The 15,936-nt window shown below is 49.0% G+C and overlaps 1 protein-coding gene across 1 annotated transcript in view; it reads left to right on the forward strand.

Moving 5' to 3' along the window:
• LOC135074146 (tubby-related protein 4) overlaps positions 1-15,936 on the forward strand; it is a 54,839-nt gene that overhangs the window by 33,642 nt on the left and 5,261 nt on the right. Inside the window, exons 9-17 of the mRNA XM_063968453.1 lie at positions 99-290; positions 1,373-1,494; positions 1,581-2,326; positions 2,366-2,777; positions 3,108-3,229; positions 4,600-4,725; positions 5,710-5,909; positions 13,727-13,895; positions 15,697-15,847. Of these exons, the coding sequence (XP_063824523.1) occupies positions 99-290; positions 1,373-1,494; positions 1,581-2,326; positions 2,366-2,777; positions 3,108-3,229; positions 4,600-4,725; positions 5,710-5,909; positions 13,727-13,895; positions 15,697-15,847 (2,240 nt within the window). The remainder of the gene's footprint in view (positions 1-98; positions 291-1,372; positions 1,495-1,580; positions 2,327-2,365; positions 2,778-3,107; positions 3,230-4,599; positions 4,726-5,709; positions 5,910-13,726; positions 13,896-15,696; positions 15,848-15,936) is intronic.

Below are 15,936 nucleotides of genomic sequence, written 5' to 3' on the forward strand. Positions count from 1 at the left end.
TCCGTTGTCTAGTACCCATAGTACAAGCTTTGCTTAGTTTGCGACTAGAAGCGCAGTGTTAAATGTCCAAGGATATTTATTTATATTTATAATTCCAGAGTCGGTAGTGATCGGCGGCGTGGCGCGCGAGAGCAGCAACAGCAGCAGCACCAGCAGCGGCGGCAGCAGCAGCAGCGCCGGTGCCGCGTCCTCGCCGCGCCCGCGCACGCCCCGCACCCCGCGCCGGCCCCCGCCGCCGCCCACGCCTACGCTTACTCATACTTCATCTTCTGACACCGAGCGCGAGGAAGGTGAGACAGCTGTCACTTGTAGTAGTAGCTCCAGCAGTGCCCCTGCCGCCGCTCACGCTCGCGCATACGTTATCACCATCATCATCAGAAACGAAAGGGACAAGGTGAGACAGCCAGCTATCTTGTAGTAGCACCAGCAGCGGCGGCAGCTCCAGCAGCGCCGGCGCCGCGCCCGAGCCCCATCCGCGCACGCCGCACACCCCGCGCCGGCCCCCGCCGCCGCCTACGCCTACTCTCACGCACACGTCGTCGTCTGACACCGAGCGAGAGGAAGGTAAGTCAGTTAGATGTTACTTGTAACAGCAGCAGTTCCAGCGGCGCCGGCGCCGTGCCTACTCCCTACGCCCGGCGTTGGCTCTCGCCGCCTCCCAAGCCTTTGCTGACGCATACGTCGTCTTCTGACACTGAGCGAGAGGAAGGTGAGACAGCTGTCACACGTAGCAGTAGCAGCAGCAGTGGTAACTCCAGCAGTGCCCCCGCCGCCGCTCTCGCTCACGCATACGTCATCATCATCAGAAGCAAAGCGAGAAGGTGAGACAGCCAGCTGTAACTTGTAGCAGCACCAGCAGCGCCGGCAACTTGTCCTCGCCACGCCCACGCTTACTCACACGTCGTCTTCTGACACCGAGCGAGAGGAAAGTGAGACAGCTGTCACTTGTAGCAGTAGCAGCCGCAACACTGATAGCTCCCGCCGCCGCTCAGGCTCACGCATACGTCATCATCATCAGAAACAAAGCAATAAGGTGAGACAGCCAGCTGTAACTTGTAGCAGCACCAGCAGCGCCGGCGCCGTGTCCTCGCCGCCGCCCACGCCCACGCTGACGCATACGTCGTCGTCTATCACTTGTAGCAGTAGCAGCTAATAATAACTCCATTCTGAGTCTAAAGCTGCGTTTACATCAATGATGTACTACGAAGATGAGTGGAGCGAGAATATGTAACGAAGCTTTGAAAAGGTGTGGGAGTTTCCACTAGGGATGTGCTAGGAAAATAAGCGGTACGAAGATGTGTAGCTGTGAAACGGTGCGTAAATGAAACACAACATCAACACTAAAATTAATCATCCATAATTTCTGTCGCAGGATGTTCCGGATCGCCACGTTTGCAAAGAAGGCGGCGAGCAAGAGAGAGACGTAAGATCCGCAATACGAGTGACAAGGATGACACGCCCGATGAACTCGCATACATCGACTCTTTGCCTGAGGTATGTACACCGCCACCCATATAGCAGATGGTTAATGACATAAGTTTTGCTAATGAAATACAATAAAATGTTTATCTTTTCTTCAGGACGTAAGATTAGTGGAGGTGACCTCTAACATATGGGGAACAAAGTTCAAAATGCATGGACTAGCCAAAAACGTTCCGGCCAACTTAGGACAAGTAACTTATAAGACGTCACTGCTCCACCTCCAACCGAGGCAGATGACTCTCATGATAACTGAACTTAGGGATGACTATCCCGTAGGACCCGACCCAAATTTCAACCCGAATATATTCTCGGAAGATGAGGAAGAAGTTTTCCAATCCAACGATTCCAATAACTCCCCTTCACACACCAATAATAATATCCGTAGAAAGCTCACTCTTAACGAGAGGATTAACAACTCAAACAACATCAACCAAAGCGAATCTTACAACACAAACAATAACAACACGAACAGCCCTTCTCTAGCTAGAGCTGAATCGTACGAAGAGTTTCCATACATCGACACGAACGATACGATGAATAATGTATCGGAAAGCGTCTATAACGCTACTCCACCGCTAAGGCATACGGCCCAAGCTTCAGAGAGGAGGGTAAATAACTCGGCTAGCGTGCCAAATCGACATGCCATTTCACCTCTCAGATGCGAGAGTTCCGTGCCCACTTTGCAGTCGCCGAAAAACGCGGTGGCACCCACCGACATAATATTCGAAAGGCCGTCCCCTCAGACCGTGACTTGCGGAGGTCGCGGCGACTTCTGCGGCGGCCGAGCCGACTATAGCGTCCGCGGGGATAGCGTCCCGTTGAAAACCAATCTGTCCAATATCGAGCAGCAATCTTTCAGCCTCAATTTGAGTTTAGAACCGAGCAGACAGGTGACGATCAAGAAGTGCGACACCCACGTCACCGACAACTGCCTGTCGAAGCTCCGCAAGAATATTTGCAGCCGCGGCGAGTCCGCTTATGATATGAACACGAGGATTCTGAAGAGTTTGTGCAATAAGAATTACGAGCACGAGGTTCATCCCGATGCGATGACTCGGCGTGCTGAGACTCTGAGAGGATTGCAGAAAGGGGAGGACTTGAAGTTTATTGATGAGGAGACGCCGGTCGAGACGGTGATAGCGAATCTAACGGAGAGGGGCAGGGAGAGTCGCGTGCAGAGGACTACTACCGTGGTGCCCATTAGTCCGGTGTGCTCCAATGTACCGCTGTATGACACTATGACGCGCAGTTGCAGCGTGGGGTACCTGGATATGGTAGACCCGTTGCACGCACAGGTGAGGTTTTTTCTCTATCATAGTTTGTAAATGGGTTGTTAATTAAACCTAAAGTTCGCCTTTTGTACCGGTTTTTTGTGTGTGCAATAAAGATTTTAAATAAATAAAAACAGTAGACCTAAAGAATCTCTGATTGCTAATTAAGAGCGGCTTTTCTACGAATAACGTATTAATGTTAGGACGGGCGATAACTTATTTCTGTTCCAAGTCTGTGATACTTAATGCAGTTGCAATAGGTGCACTACTTGCGAAAAAAACGTCTGTTAAAAGCTCAACTTTTTAGTATTTTTTGTAGAAATTGAGCGAGTAACTGGTTACCTTTTACCTCAGGTCAGCCTGACGGCATTACGGGGAGAGCCACCGCGGCGGCTGGTACTAGTGACCAACAAGCGGCCGCGGCGCCCGCGCAGGCCCCGCCCCCCGGATAACCAGCGGGCCCCTCCGCTAAACAGGTCCGTAATACGTGTACATAAGGTTCAGAATTTACTAATTAATAATTATTATTCTTGGACATTTTACACTGCGCTTCTATAGTCTGCTATGAAGGACAAAGATTTCGTAACATCTAACATGGCTTCAAATTAAGCTTTGTGTTGAGATTTCCGGGTAAAACCGCGTAAAACCACCTTCGACATGATCATCAATTTCCATGAAGTAAGATGCAGGCCAAAACCTTCTCTTCCTGGGTAAAAATGATAGGCATCACCCAAGCTACCCATCCTTATCGCTCGCGCGTAATTATATTGCTGTCGCGACTGTGCGACTGGCACCCGCAGTGAGTGTGCGTGCTCACGGACCAGGCTTTAGAATTTTGTCCAATGACCCCAAGCTACCCATCCTTATCGCTCGCGCGTAATTATGTTGCTATCGCGCTCGCACACTCGCTGCGGGTGCCAGTCGCACAGTCGCGACAGCAATATAATTACGCGCGAGCGATAAGGATGGGTAGCTAGGGGTCATTGGACAAAATTCTACGTGCTCACGGACCGGGCTTTAGTCCGAAATTAAGCAAAGCTTGTATTATGGGTGCTAAACAACGGATATAAACAGCGAATTCAGGCTAATAAATGTTACTTATTTTAGTATTTTACTTTTCATGTAAAATGCAGTTAATCAATACCAGCGGGCGCAACCTGCCGTGACTGCGTTCACAAGAAGTCAACATCCGTATGACATTAACATTTTGTATAATAATATCTACTGCGAAAATAAATGAAAATCTTTTCAGCATATTTATATGTATGTGAAATAATAGCAGACATTCTCTTCACGTGCGTTTTTAATATGTACTAGGTTACGATCGGTGGGGTGATCGGTGCAGTCGAAGTCAAAGTTTTTTATTCTGTACTGTACTTAGGCACTTTTCAGTGCACTTAATCTTATACACGTCCCAAATAGCTGGCCTTATTTCGGGACAACATGTAGGCTGATGCTGAGAAGTACTGGCGGAAGAAAGTCGGTTACCTTTGTCAGCCTCTATTTCAATCACATACAGTGAAATGAGTTATCACGTGTAAGTTCATTTGTTTCGTCGCAGATGCGGCGTGGGCATTTTGGCTAGACAAAACTGTGCCTTAACACTTTTAGCTAAGGTTCTGCAGCTAGCAAGTGTAAGTTCATTTGTTTCATCTCAGATGCGGCGAGGGTATTTTGGCTTAACAAAAATGTGTCTTACCACTTTTGGCTAAGGTCCTGCAGCTAGCAAGTGTCAGTTCATTTGTTTCGTCGCAGATGCGACGAGGGCATTTTGGATAAACAATAATGCGCCTTAACACTTTTAGCTAAGGTTCTTCAGCTAGCAAGTATAAGCTTGTTTGTTCAGATGCGGCAAGTCCCGCAGCCTGGACTCGGGCGAGCTGTCGCTGTCGGCGGAGAAGCGGCCGCCGCCGCCCGACGCCGCCTCGCCGCACTCTAGTCGCTGTGAAAGTACCGGCGGGGAGGATAACAGGTAATATCCAATACTGGCTAAAATCATCAATCTTTAATTTTAATTTACTTGTGGTCCATTTTGTGTTGAAGCGCGCGAAAAAGCGCGTTGCTTTCAGTCTTGCATAAAGAAACTGTTGTTCTTATTCGTAATCTGACAAGAATTTAATAGTCGCTACTCCATGTAGAATGGTTAGATGCGATGGGTTGAACTACCTAGGTAACATTGGAGCGCTTGTGTAGCGCATATCTCCAAAGATGACGCCTGATCTTTAGAAATATGACCACTTTTGTGTTCTTTTTTTAACTTACTGGTCTCGTGCACCCACAGCGAAGAGGGATAGGAGCACTGAACTATTGGGGTACCATGTGTAGATTGAACGTTGCGCGTCATTTTCCATTGGCGTATCTAGGGTTCATTTTTAGGGAGAGACACGACCGCTGAGTACTATCAACTATCATCTTCAAATCGGTAGCCCACCCCAATACTCAATACGTTTATTGCTTCCATAATAGTAATATAAGTAGGTGTTACAATGTGATAATACAGTAAAATATGGACCCTGTTGGGCGCTGCAATTTAAAATATAAAATATAAGAGAGGAGGCTTTTTTAATTATTAGATTAATAGATTCATCTTATTTTATCATCTAGATATTCTTTTATAGTGTAGTAACATTTTGTACTTAAAAGCTCTTTTAGTCCTTTTGAGAATTTGTTATCATTATTTTCTTTCAATAGATAATCGGGCAATTTATTATAAATCTTTATGGCCATATTATAAGTACTCGAAGAGGATAAATTTAGGCGGATGGTTGGTATCATTAACCTATTTTTATTTCTTAAATGGTATTGTGGACATGATTCTTCACGTTTTGTAAAAAACTCAAAGTGGGAACGGACAAAGTTACAAATATTTAAAATATAAATACAAGGCCCGGCCACCCGCTATAATGCGCTTAATAATGTTTTACCATGATGTCCAATGCTTGACGTATTGTTCCAGCGGCACAAGCGCCGAAGAGAGCACACGCCGCAGTCGTCGCGACTACCCAGTCTGCACTGTATGCCGCCTTGTCGCTCCCTACGACCGCTCAACCGCGCCGCCATACATTTGCGCCGCGTGCGCCGCGCTGAGGCCCGCACCGGCCGCGCCCGCGCCCGCGCCGCCCGCCGATAGCGATTCCGACTACAGCAAGTATTATAGTTAGTAGTAGACGCTTTGCTAACTCGCACGCACGGAGCTTCGCGTTTGCTCTGGGTGGAAGGGTGGTGAGGATTTTTTTGGGTGGGGATATTGAACGCGATGGATAAGGGTTACAAATATAAGGAGTGGATAAATCACATCACTAATTTAATTTCGAATACCAAACTTACGAAATTTAACATCGTATCAATCGATATCGAAAAAACATTGCTTTGTAATATCTTGGAACCTTTAATACTGAGATGAACCTATAAAATTGGATTTTGAAATCCAAATTTTTATACAACAATTAAATACATTTACAATACAGTTACAAATACAATTTAATTTGCATTTTGGTTTATTTTCATACTGGAACTCACGAAATATCTGTGAAGTTCTCAATTATGTTTTTGGTCTAGTATTAGATATCATAAACACAAAAACATAGTTTCTCGAGTCATATTTCAAGATCCCGTAATTTATGAAGCGTTCAATATCACATTCATTAAAAATACTTGCACCGCTCTCCACCCCTGGTCACCTGAATGAAGAAGAGGACGGCACCGAGCATCATACAGAGTAAGAGAGACGACACTAGAGCATGAGATTGTTCGACTACCCCCACGAAATAACACTTGTACAGACACGCTTTCCATGGTAAAAAAAAGTGTCATAAAACGTCACTTGCCAGTGTGGAAAATTAGCACTAGATGTAGGTCGATCGAATGAGTGAAATATTAGAAGCTAATTAAGATTTCCAAAATAGCACGGCTTCTCTGATTGGCCCTTCTGTCACTATAGTTTGTTTTGAAACTTCTATAGCCTTTCCCGATTTCAATATAATTTTGCTGCAAGGAATAGAGACTAATCTACTGGTAGCGCCAACCTTGATCTAGCTTCGCTGAGTAGGACTTCGAAATACTGCTGTGCTCACTTGCGTGTACATAAAGACTTGTTAGATACTGGATGCGAATGCTTAGGTACAAGCATAAGCGCATAACTGAGTAGGTTTCTGTGGTGATGAAGTTTTGAGGGTGGGATAAAATGTGACGTAATAGAGTTGTCATGGTATATACGTCTGAAGCACATCTGTGGAGCATGAGACAAATTAACATTCGTCACAGTTTTGATTTCTAAATCACTTCATGGAGCAAAGTAAATTGTACAAAAATACTCCGAAGCGAAGAGATTTTTTACAACTGTCACGTTTGGTAGCTTTGTCTAGGGGGGCTTCATGCCCGTTTCCACCATCAATCCCTAATTTTTAAGTGACCCCTACGGTAACACAACAGGAATTTTGATTTCATAGGGGTCCCTTAAAAATTAGGGATTGATGGTGAAAACGGGAATAAGACTCGCTGCAAAGTTTGATGTCACAAAAACATTCTACCGCATCTCCATCAGGGACGTACTCAGTTATGCGCTGAGCCTGTAAAGCTTCAACCACACCAACGAGTGCAGATCGCCATCATCGATCACCGCACGATCAAAGGCCAATGACAGGTCGCGCGACTTGCCATTTTGCCTTTGATCGCGCCGGCGATGGCGATCTGCACGCGTTGTAAAGCCTGGTCCGTGAGCACGTAGAATTTTGTCCAATGACCCCAAGCTGTAATTATATTGCTGTCGCGATTGTGGTACGGGCGCCCGCAGTGAGTGTGCGAGCGTGACAGCAACATAATTACGCGCGAGCGATAAGGATGGGTAGCTTGGGGTCATTGGACAAAATTCTACTTGCTCCCGGACCAGACTATAGCTGATGTTATGATGTAACAAAAATATATCCTTCCGTTTCGCTATCGCAGGGATTTACTCAGTTATGTTCTAAGCCTAATAGACAGCCCTAGGTCTCTATACAGGGTGTTAGGTAAATGGGTATATGAGCCGACACTAGCCCATGTTAACATGGTCATATAAATGGTATGGTGAAGACAGAAAATTGATATCTTCATTTTAATTTTCATATAAATCGGATTTTATAAAATTTATTTTGTATGAAAATTAAAAAAAATAAAATCATGATATCAATTTTCTGACTTCACCATACCATTTATATGCCTATGTTAACATGGGCTAGTGTCGGCTCATATACCGATTTACCTAACACCCTGTAGTATGTAATGAAATATGTAAATTGGTAACGGAGCGTAACCGCTGTGTCAGGTTCGCTAGAGCAGCTGGCGCTGCGTCTGCTAGCGTCGCGGTCGGGACGAGCCCGCGAGAGCAGCTCCGCGCCCGCCTCGCGTCGCGTGAACTGTCATAGGTCGCGCGACCTGTCATTTGACTTTTAGATCTGCACGCGTTGGTGTGACTGAAGCTTAATAGACAGCCTTAGGTCTATAGTATAATAATATGATGCAATATGTAAATTGGTAACGGAGCGTAACCGCTGTGTCAGGTTCGCTAGAGCAGCTGGCGCTGCGTCTGCTGGCGTCGCGGTCGGGACGAGCCCGCGAGAGCAGCTCCGCGCCCGCCTCGCGTCGCGTGAACTGTCATAGGTCGCGCGACCTGTCATTTGACTTTTAGATCTGCACGCGTTGGTGTGACTGAAGCTTAATAGACAGCCTTAGGTCTATAGTATAATAATATGATGCAATATGTAAATTGGTAACGGAGCGTAACCGCTGTGTCAGGTTCGCTAGAGCAGCTGGCGCTGCGTCTGCTAGCGTCGCGGTCGGGACGAGCCCGCGAGAGCAGCTCCGCGCCCGCCTCGCGTCGCGTGAACTGTCATAGGTCGCGCGACCTGTCATTTGACTTTTAGATCTGCACGCGTTGGTGTGACTGAAGCTTAATAGACAGCCCTAGGTCTCTATAGTATAATAATATGATGCAATTGTAAATTGGTAACGGAGCGTAACCGCTGTGTCAGGTTCGCTAGAGCAGCTGGCGCTGCGTCTGCTGGCGTCGCGGTCGGGACGAGCCCGCGAGAGCAGCTCGGCGCCCGCCTCGCGTCGCGTGAACTGTCATAGGTCGCGCGACCTGTCATTTGACTTTTAGATCTGCACGCGTTGGTGTGACTGAAGCTTAATAGACAGCCCTAGGTCTCTATAGTATAATAATATGATGCAATTGTAAATTGGTAACGGAGCGTAACCGCTGTGTCAGGTTCGCTAGAGCAGCTGGCGCTGCGTCTGCTGGCGTCGCGGTCGGGACGAGCCCGCGAGAGCAGCTCGGCGCCCGCCTCGCGTCGCGTGAACTGTCATAGGTCGCGCGACCTGTCATTTGACTTTTAGATCTGCACGTGTTGGTGTGACTGAAGCTTAATAGACAGCCCTAGGTCTATAGTATAATAATATGATGCAACATGTAAATTGGTAACGGAGCGTAACCGCTGTGTCAGGTTCGCTAGAGCAGCTGGCGCTGCGTCTGCTAGCGTCGCGGTCGGGACGAGCCCGCGAGAGCAGCTCCGCGCCGGCCTCGCGTCGCGTGAACTGTCATAGGTCGCGCGACCTGTCATTTGACTTTTAGATCTGCACGCGTTGGTGTGACTGAAGCTTAATAGACAGCCCTAGGTCTCTATAGTATAATAATATGATGCAATTGTAAATTGGTAACGGAGCGTAACCGCTGTGTCAGGTTCGCTAGAGCAGCTGGCGCTGCGTCTGCTAGCGTCGCGGTCGGGACGAGCCCGCGAGAGCAGCTCCGCGCCCGCCTCGCGTCGCGTGAACTGTCATAGGTCGCGCGACCTGTCATTTGACTTTTAGATCTGCACGCGTTGGTGTGACTGAAGCTTAATAGACAGCCCTAGGTCTCTATAGTATAAATAATAAGATGCAATATGTAAATTGGTAACGGAGCGTAACCGCTGTGTCAGGTTCGCTAGAGCAGCTGGCGCTGCGTCTGCTAGCGTCGCGGTCGGGACGAGCCCGCGAGAGCAGCTCCGCGCCCGCCTCGCGTCGCGTGAACTGTCATAGGTCGCGCGACCTGTCATTTGACTTTTAGATCTGCACGCGTTGGTGTGACTGAAGCTTAATAGACAGCCCTAGGTCTCTATAGTATAAATAATAAGATGCAATATGTAAATTGGTAACGGAGCGTAACCGCTGTGTCAGGTTCGCTAGAGCAGCTGGCGCTGCGTCTGCTAGCGTCGCGGTCGGGACGAGCCCGCGAGAGCAGCTCCGCGCCCGCCTCGCGTCGCGTGAACTGTCATAGGTCGCGCGACCTGTCATTTGACTTTTAGATCTGCACGCGTTGGTGTGACTGAAGCTTAATAGACAGCCCTAGGTCTCTATAGTATAAATAATAAGATGCAATATGTAAATTGGTAACGGAGCGTAACCGCTGTGTCAGGTTCGCTAGAGCAGCTGGCGCTGCGTCTGCTAGCGTCGCGGTCGGGACGAGCCCGCGAGAGCAGCTCCGCGCCCGCCTCGCGTCGCGTGAACTGTCATAGGTCGCGCGACCTGTCATTTGACTTTTAGATCTGCACGCGTTGGTGTGACTGAAGCTTAATAGACAGCCCTAGGTCTCTATAGTATAAATAATAAGATGCAATATGTAAATTGGTAACGGAGCGTAACCGCTGTGTCAGGTTCGCTAGAGCAGCTGGCGCTGCGTCTGCTAGCGTCGCGGTCGGGACGAGCCCGCGAGAGCAGCTCCGCGCCCGCCTCGCGTCGCGTGAACTGTCATAGGTCGCGCGACCTGTCATTTGACTTTTAGATCTGCACGCGTTGGTGTGACTGAAGCTTAATAGACAGCCCTAGGTCTCTATAGTATAAATAATAAGATGCAATATGTAAATTGGTAACGGAGCGTAACCGCTGTGTCAGGTTCGCTAGAGCAGCTGGCGCTGCGTCTGCTAGCGTCGCGGTCGGGACGCGCGCGCGAGAGCAGCTCCGCGCCCGCCTCGCGTCGCGTGAACTGTCATAGGTCGCGCGACCTGTCATTTGACTTTTAGATCTGCACGCGTTGGTGTGACTGAAGCTTAATAGACAGCCCTAGGTCTCTATAGTATAATAATATGATGAAATTGTAAATTGGTAACGGAGCGTAACCGCTGTGTCAGGTTCGCTAGAGCAGCTGGCGCTGCGTCTGCTAGCGTCGCGGTCGGGACGAGCCCGCGAGAGCAGCTCGGCGCCCGCCTCGCGTCGCGTGAACTGTCATAGGTCGCGCGACCTGTCATTTGACTTTTAGATCTGCACGCGTTGGTGTGACTGAAGCTTAATAGACAGCCCTAGGTCTCTATAGTATAATAATATGATGAAATTGTAAATTGGTAACGGAGCGTAACCGCTGTGTCAGGTTCGCTAGAGCAGCTGGCGCTGCGTCTGCTAGCGTCGCGGTCGGGACGAGCCCGCGAGAGCAGCTCGGCGCCCGCCTCGCGTCGCGTGAACTGTCATAGGTCGCGCGACCTGTCATTTGACTTTTAGATCTGCACGCGTTGGTGTGACTGAAGCTTAATAGACAGCCCTAGGTCTCTATAGTATAATAATATGATGAAATTGTAAATTGGTAACGGAGCGTAACCGCTGTGTCAGGTTCGCTAGAGCAGCTGGCGCTGCGTCTGCTAGCGTCGCGGTCGGGACGAGCCCGCGAGAGCAGCTCGGCGCCCGCCTCGCGTCGCGTGAACTGTCATAGGTCGCGCGACCTGTCATTTGACTTTTAGATCTGCACGCGTTGGTGTGACTGAAGCTTAATAGACAGCCCTAGGTCTCTATAGTATAATAATATGATGAAATTGTAAATTGGTAACGGAGCGTAACCGCTGTGTCAGGTTCGCTAGAGCAGCTGGCGCTGCGTCTGCTAGCGTCGCGGTCGGGACGAGCCCGCGAGAGCAGCTCGGCGCCCGCCTCGCGTCGCGTGAACTGTCATAGGTCGCGCGACCTGTCATTTGACTTTTAGATCTGCACGCGTTGGTGTGACTGAAGCTTAATAGACAGCCCTAGGTCTCTATAGTATAATAATATGATGAAATTGTAAATTGGTAACGGAGCGTAACCGCTGTGTCAGGTTCGCTAGAGCAGCTGGCGCTGCGTCTGCTAGCGTCGCGGTCGGGACGAGCCCGCGAGAGCAGCTCGGCGCCCGCCTCGCGTCGCGTGAACTGTCATAGGTCGCGCGACCTGTCATTTGACTTTTAGATCTGCACGCGTTGGTGTGACTGAAGCTTAATAGACAGCCCTAGGTCTCTATAGTATAATAATATGATGAAATTGTAAATTGGTAACGGAGCGTAACCGCTGTGTCAGGTTCGCTAGAGCAGCTGGCGCTGCGTCTGCTAGCGTCGCGGTCGGGACGAGCCCGCGAGAGCAGCTCGGCGCCCGCCTCGCGTCGCGTGAACTGTCATAGGTCGCGCGACCTGTCATTTGACTTTTAGATCTGCACGCGTTGGTGTGACTGAAGCTTAATAGACAGCCCTAGGTCTCTATAGTATAATAATATGATGAAATTGTAAATTGGTAACGGAGCGTAACCGCTGTGTCAGGTTCGCTAGAGCAGCTGGCGCTGCGTCTGCTAGCGTCGCGGTCGGGACGAGCCCGCGAGAGCAGCTCGGCGCCCGCCTCGCGTCGCGTGAACTGTCATAGGTCGCGCGACCTGTCATTTGACTTTTAGATCTGCACGCGTTGGTGTGACTGAAGCTTAATAGACAGCCCTAGGTCTCTATAGTATAATAATATGATGAAATTGTAAATTGGTAACGGAGCGTAACCGCTGTGTCAGGTTCGCTAGAGCAGCTGGCGCTGCGTCTGCTAGCGTCGCGGTCGGGACGAGCCCGCGAGAGCAGCTCGGCGCCCGCCTCGCGTCGCGTGAACTGTCATAGGTCGCGCGACCTGTCATTTGACTTTTAGATCTGCACGCGTTGGTGTGACTGAAGCTTAATAGACAGCCCTAGGTCTCTATAGTATAATAATATGATGAAATTGTAAATTGGTAACGGAGCGTAACCGCTGTGTCAGGTTCGCTAGAGCAGCTGGCGCTGCGTCTGCTAGCGTCGCGGTCGGGACGAGCCCGCGAGAGCAGCTCGGCGCCCGCCTCGCGTCGCGTGAACTGTCATAGGTCGCGCGACCTGTCATTTGACTTTTAGATCTGCACGCGTTGGTGTGACTGAAGCTTAATAGACAGCCCTAGGTCTCTATAGTATAATAATATGATGAAATTGTAAATTGGTAACGGAGCGTAACCGCTGTGTCAGGTTCGCTAGAGCAGCTGGCGCTGCGTCTGCTAGCGTCGCGGTCGGGACGAGCCCGCGAGAGCAGCTCGGCGCCCGCCTCGCGTCGCGTGAACTGTCATAGGTCGCGCGACCTGTCATTTGACTTTTAGATCTGCACGCGTTGGTGTGACTGAAGCTTAATAGACAGCCCTAGGTCTCTATAGTATAATAATATGATGAAATTGTAAATTGGTAACGGAGCGTAACCGCTGTGTCAGGTTCGCTAGAGCAGCTGGCGCTGCGTCTGCTAGCGTCGCGGTCGGGACGAGCCCGCGAGAGCAGCTCGGCGCCCGCCTCGCGTCGCGTGAACTGTCATAGGTCGCGCGACCTGTCATTTGACTTTTAGATCTGCACGCGTTGGTGTGACTGAAGCTTAATAGACAGCCCTAGGTCTCTATAGTATAATAATATGATGAAATTGTAAATTGGTAACGGAGCGTAACCGCTGTGTCAGGTTCGCTAGAGCAGCTGGCGCTGCGTCTGCTAGCGTCGCGGTCGGGACGAGCCCGCGAGAGCAGCTCGGCGCCCGCCTCGCGTCGCGTGAACTGTCATAGGTCGCGCGACCTGTCATTTGACTTTTAGATCTGCACGCGTTGGTGTGACTGAAGCTTAATAGACAGCCCTAGGTCTCTATAGTATAATAATATGATGAAATTGTAAATTGGTAACGGAGCGTAACCGCTGTGTCAGGTTCGCTAGAGCAGCTGGCGCTGCGTCTGCTAGCGTCGCGGTCGGGACGAGCCCGCGAGAGCAGCTCGGCGCCCGCCTCGCCCCGCCCCGCGCGCGCGCGCCCCGCCCCGCCCGCCGCCGCCACGCCCCCGCCCAGGCGGCACCGGTACTCGTCCGCCTCGCCCATACGGTGAGTTGACACACTTCATAAAGAATAGACATGTTGACACCACCGCTCAATTGACGTACTTTTTAAAACTGTCAAAACGAAACTCTCCCATAGATTTTGTATGGCATTACAAGCAAGTGACGTCACTATTTTGTCAACTCAATCAAACTACTTTTTTCAATGAGGGCTATCGTTTTTATACTTAACAGTTGGCACCCCTGGCGATTGACAGGACCTTACTCTACAGTGGCGCCATCTTGATGAGTGCAAAATGCGATAGTCCTCCTACCACTTTCGCGCTCACCAGTTGGTGCCACTGTCTTCGCTACTAGCAAGTGACAGGACCTTACTCTACAGTGGCGCTAATTGGTGAGCGCTAAAACGATAGCCCTCATTGACAATGGTCTAGATGACAAAATTCCAATTATTTGGCCGTCAGACAGATAATTAGAAAATATTAGACTCATAATTTTTATTTTCTTTCATAATTAATTAAATAATAACAGTGCTACATCGAGTTGAAATGGCGCGTTACGTCACGCTTGAGTAGATTTTTTACTCAAAAGTGACGTCACGCGACATTTCAACTCAATATGATACCGTAATTATTCGATTATGAAAAAAATTAAAAAATATGTGTCCAAAATTTTTTTATTATCTATCTGATGGACTAAATAGAATTTCGATTTCATTACCCAGTCATCATCCCTTTAAAGTGCTTTTCCAACCGAGATGGAGACGAGACGATATAAGTAACCGATGTGGAAATAACCTGCTCGCTATCGTCTCCGTAATTGTTGTCTAACAAGGACAACCCAGGGACGGAGGACACCGTCGGGTTTCAGTGGGTAGGCCCCGCCCTCCTGGCAGGAAGAGTCCCACATTACCCACTAACTGTCTCCATCAGTCAGTGGATATGCGCAAAACTTTACTTACCCGACGTAAAAAAAGGGAGCACAAGCTTCTCTTACCTAGTGATGTACAAGGCTCGAGGCTTCCGAGTCCTTTTGCCGAGAGCTCAGAGTCGTTTACAGGTCTCGCCTCGTTTGTATGAAGCTCGACGACTCGGAAGTCTTTTTTAGAGTTCGAGCCTTTTTCGGGGCTCGCCTCGTTTGTATGAAGCTTGGAGTCTTTCGCAGAGCTCGAGCCTTTTTGAGAGCTCGAGCCTTTTTGAAAGCGATCGTTCTATTAAATAAAACTGCAGGAATTCTGATACCTACAATAAAATACATTATTTGAAAAACGTTTTTCATAAAAGGACACATATCATAGGTACATTTTAAAAATATTTAAAAAAAAATCAATGTAAGTAGGTGATGTTTTTTTAATTTTTTCGAAGGTTTGAGCTCTTTTGAAGGTTCGAGATCTTTTCAAGGCTCGAGCTCTTTTAAAGCCTCGAGGCATGGCTCAGAGAGCTCGCAGCTCGGCTAAGCTCGGGGCACCGAGCCTACCGAGCTCACTGAGCCTTGCCATTCCGCCTCGAGGCTTCAAAAATAGGACTCGACGCCTCAAGTCTTGTACATCACTACTCTTACCAGGGGCAAATGTAGGATTTGGTCTACAATCCCTACGCAGGCCAGAGGATATTGGTTGAAGATAATCGCATATTTATACCATGGTTATTGATTGCCTTTTAGCACACCCACAGGAGGAACGGGTGGGACAGTTGCAGTGATGATCAGTCCCGTACCTTGGTATCCAAAAATCGGGACCAAAATCTGTTTTCTGCTCTCAACTTGGTTGTCAAACATATGGTTCTCTCCTAAGAGTAACCGCGCTAACTGATACATCATCAGCTCAAAAGCTTCACACGTATTTGCAGGCAACTACTTAACTCGCCGCTGCTGAACCGGAGACGAAACAAGAAGCCGTCGGAGAGTTCCGACGACGAGTACTCGGGCGCCTGCAGCGAGCTGCACAGCAAGAACTACCGCGACCTCGAGAGCTTCCAGAAGGCGCAGCTCAGGAACAAGGTCAGAGAGAGACAGAATTCATCTTCATTCTATTAATTTTGAGGCCTAAAAGGCTGATTCCACTATTCCCCATTGACAATCCCCGTCAA

Source organism: Ostrinia nubilalis, chromosome 8, assembly GCF_963855985.1.
Source record: "Ostrinia nubilalis chromosome 8, ilOstNubi1.1, whole genome shotgun sequence".
NCBI classification, from domain to species: domain Eukaryota; kingdom Metazoa; phylum Arthropoda; class Insecta; order Lepidoptera; family Crambidae; genus Ostrinia; species Ostrinia nubilalis.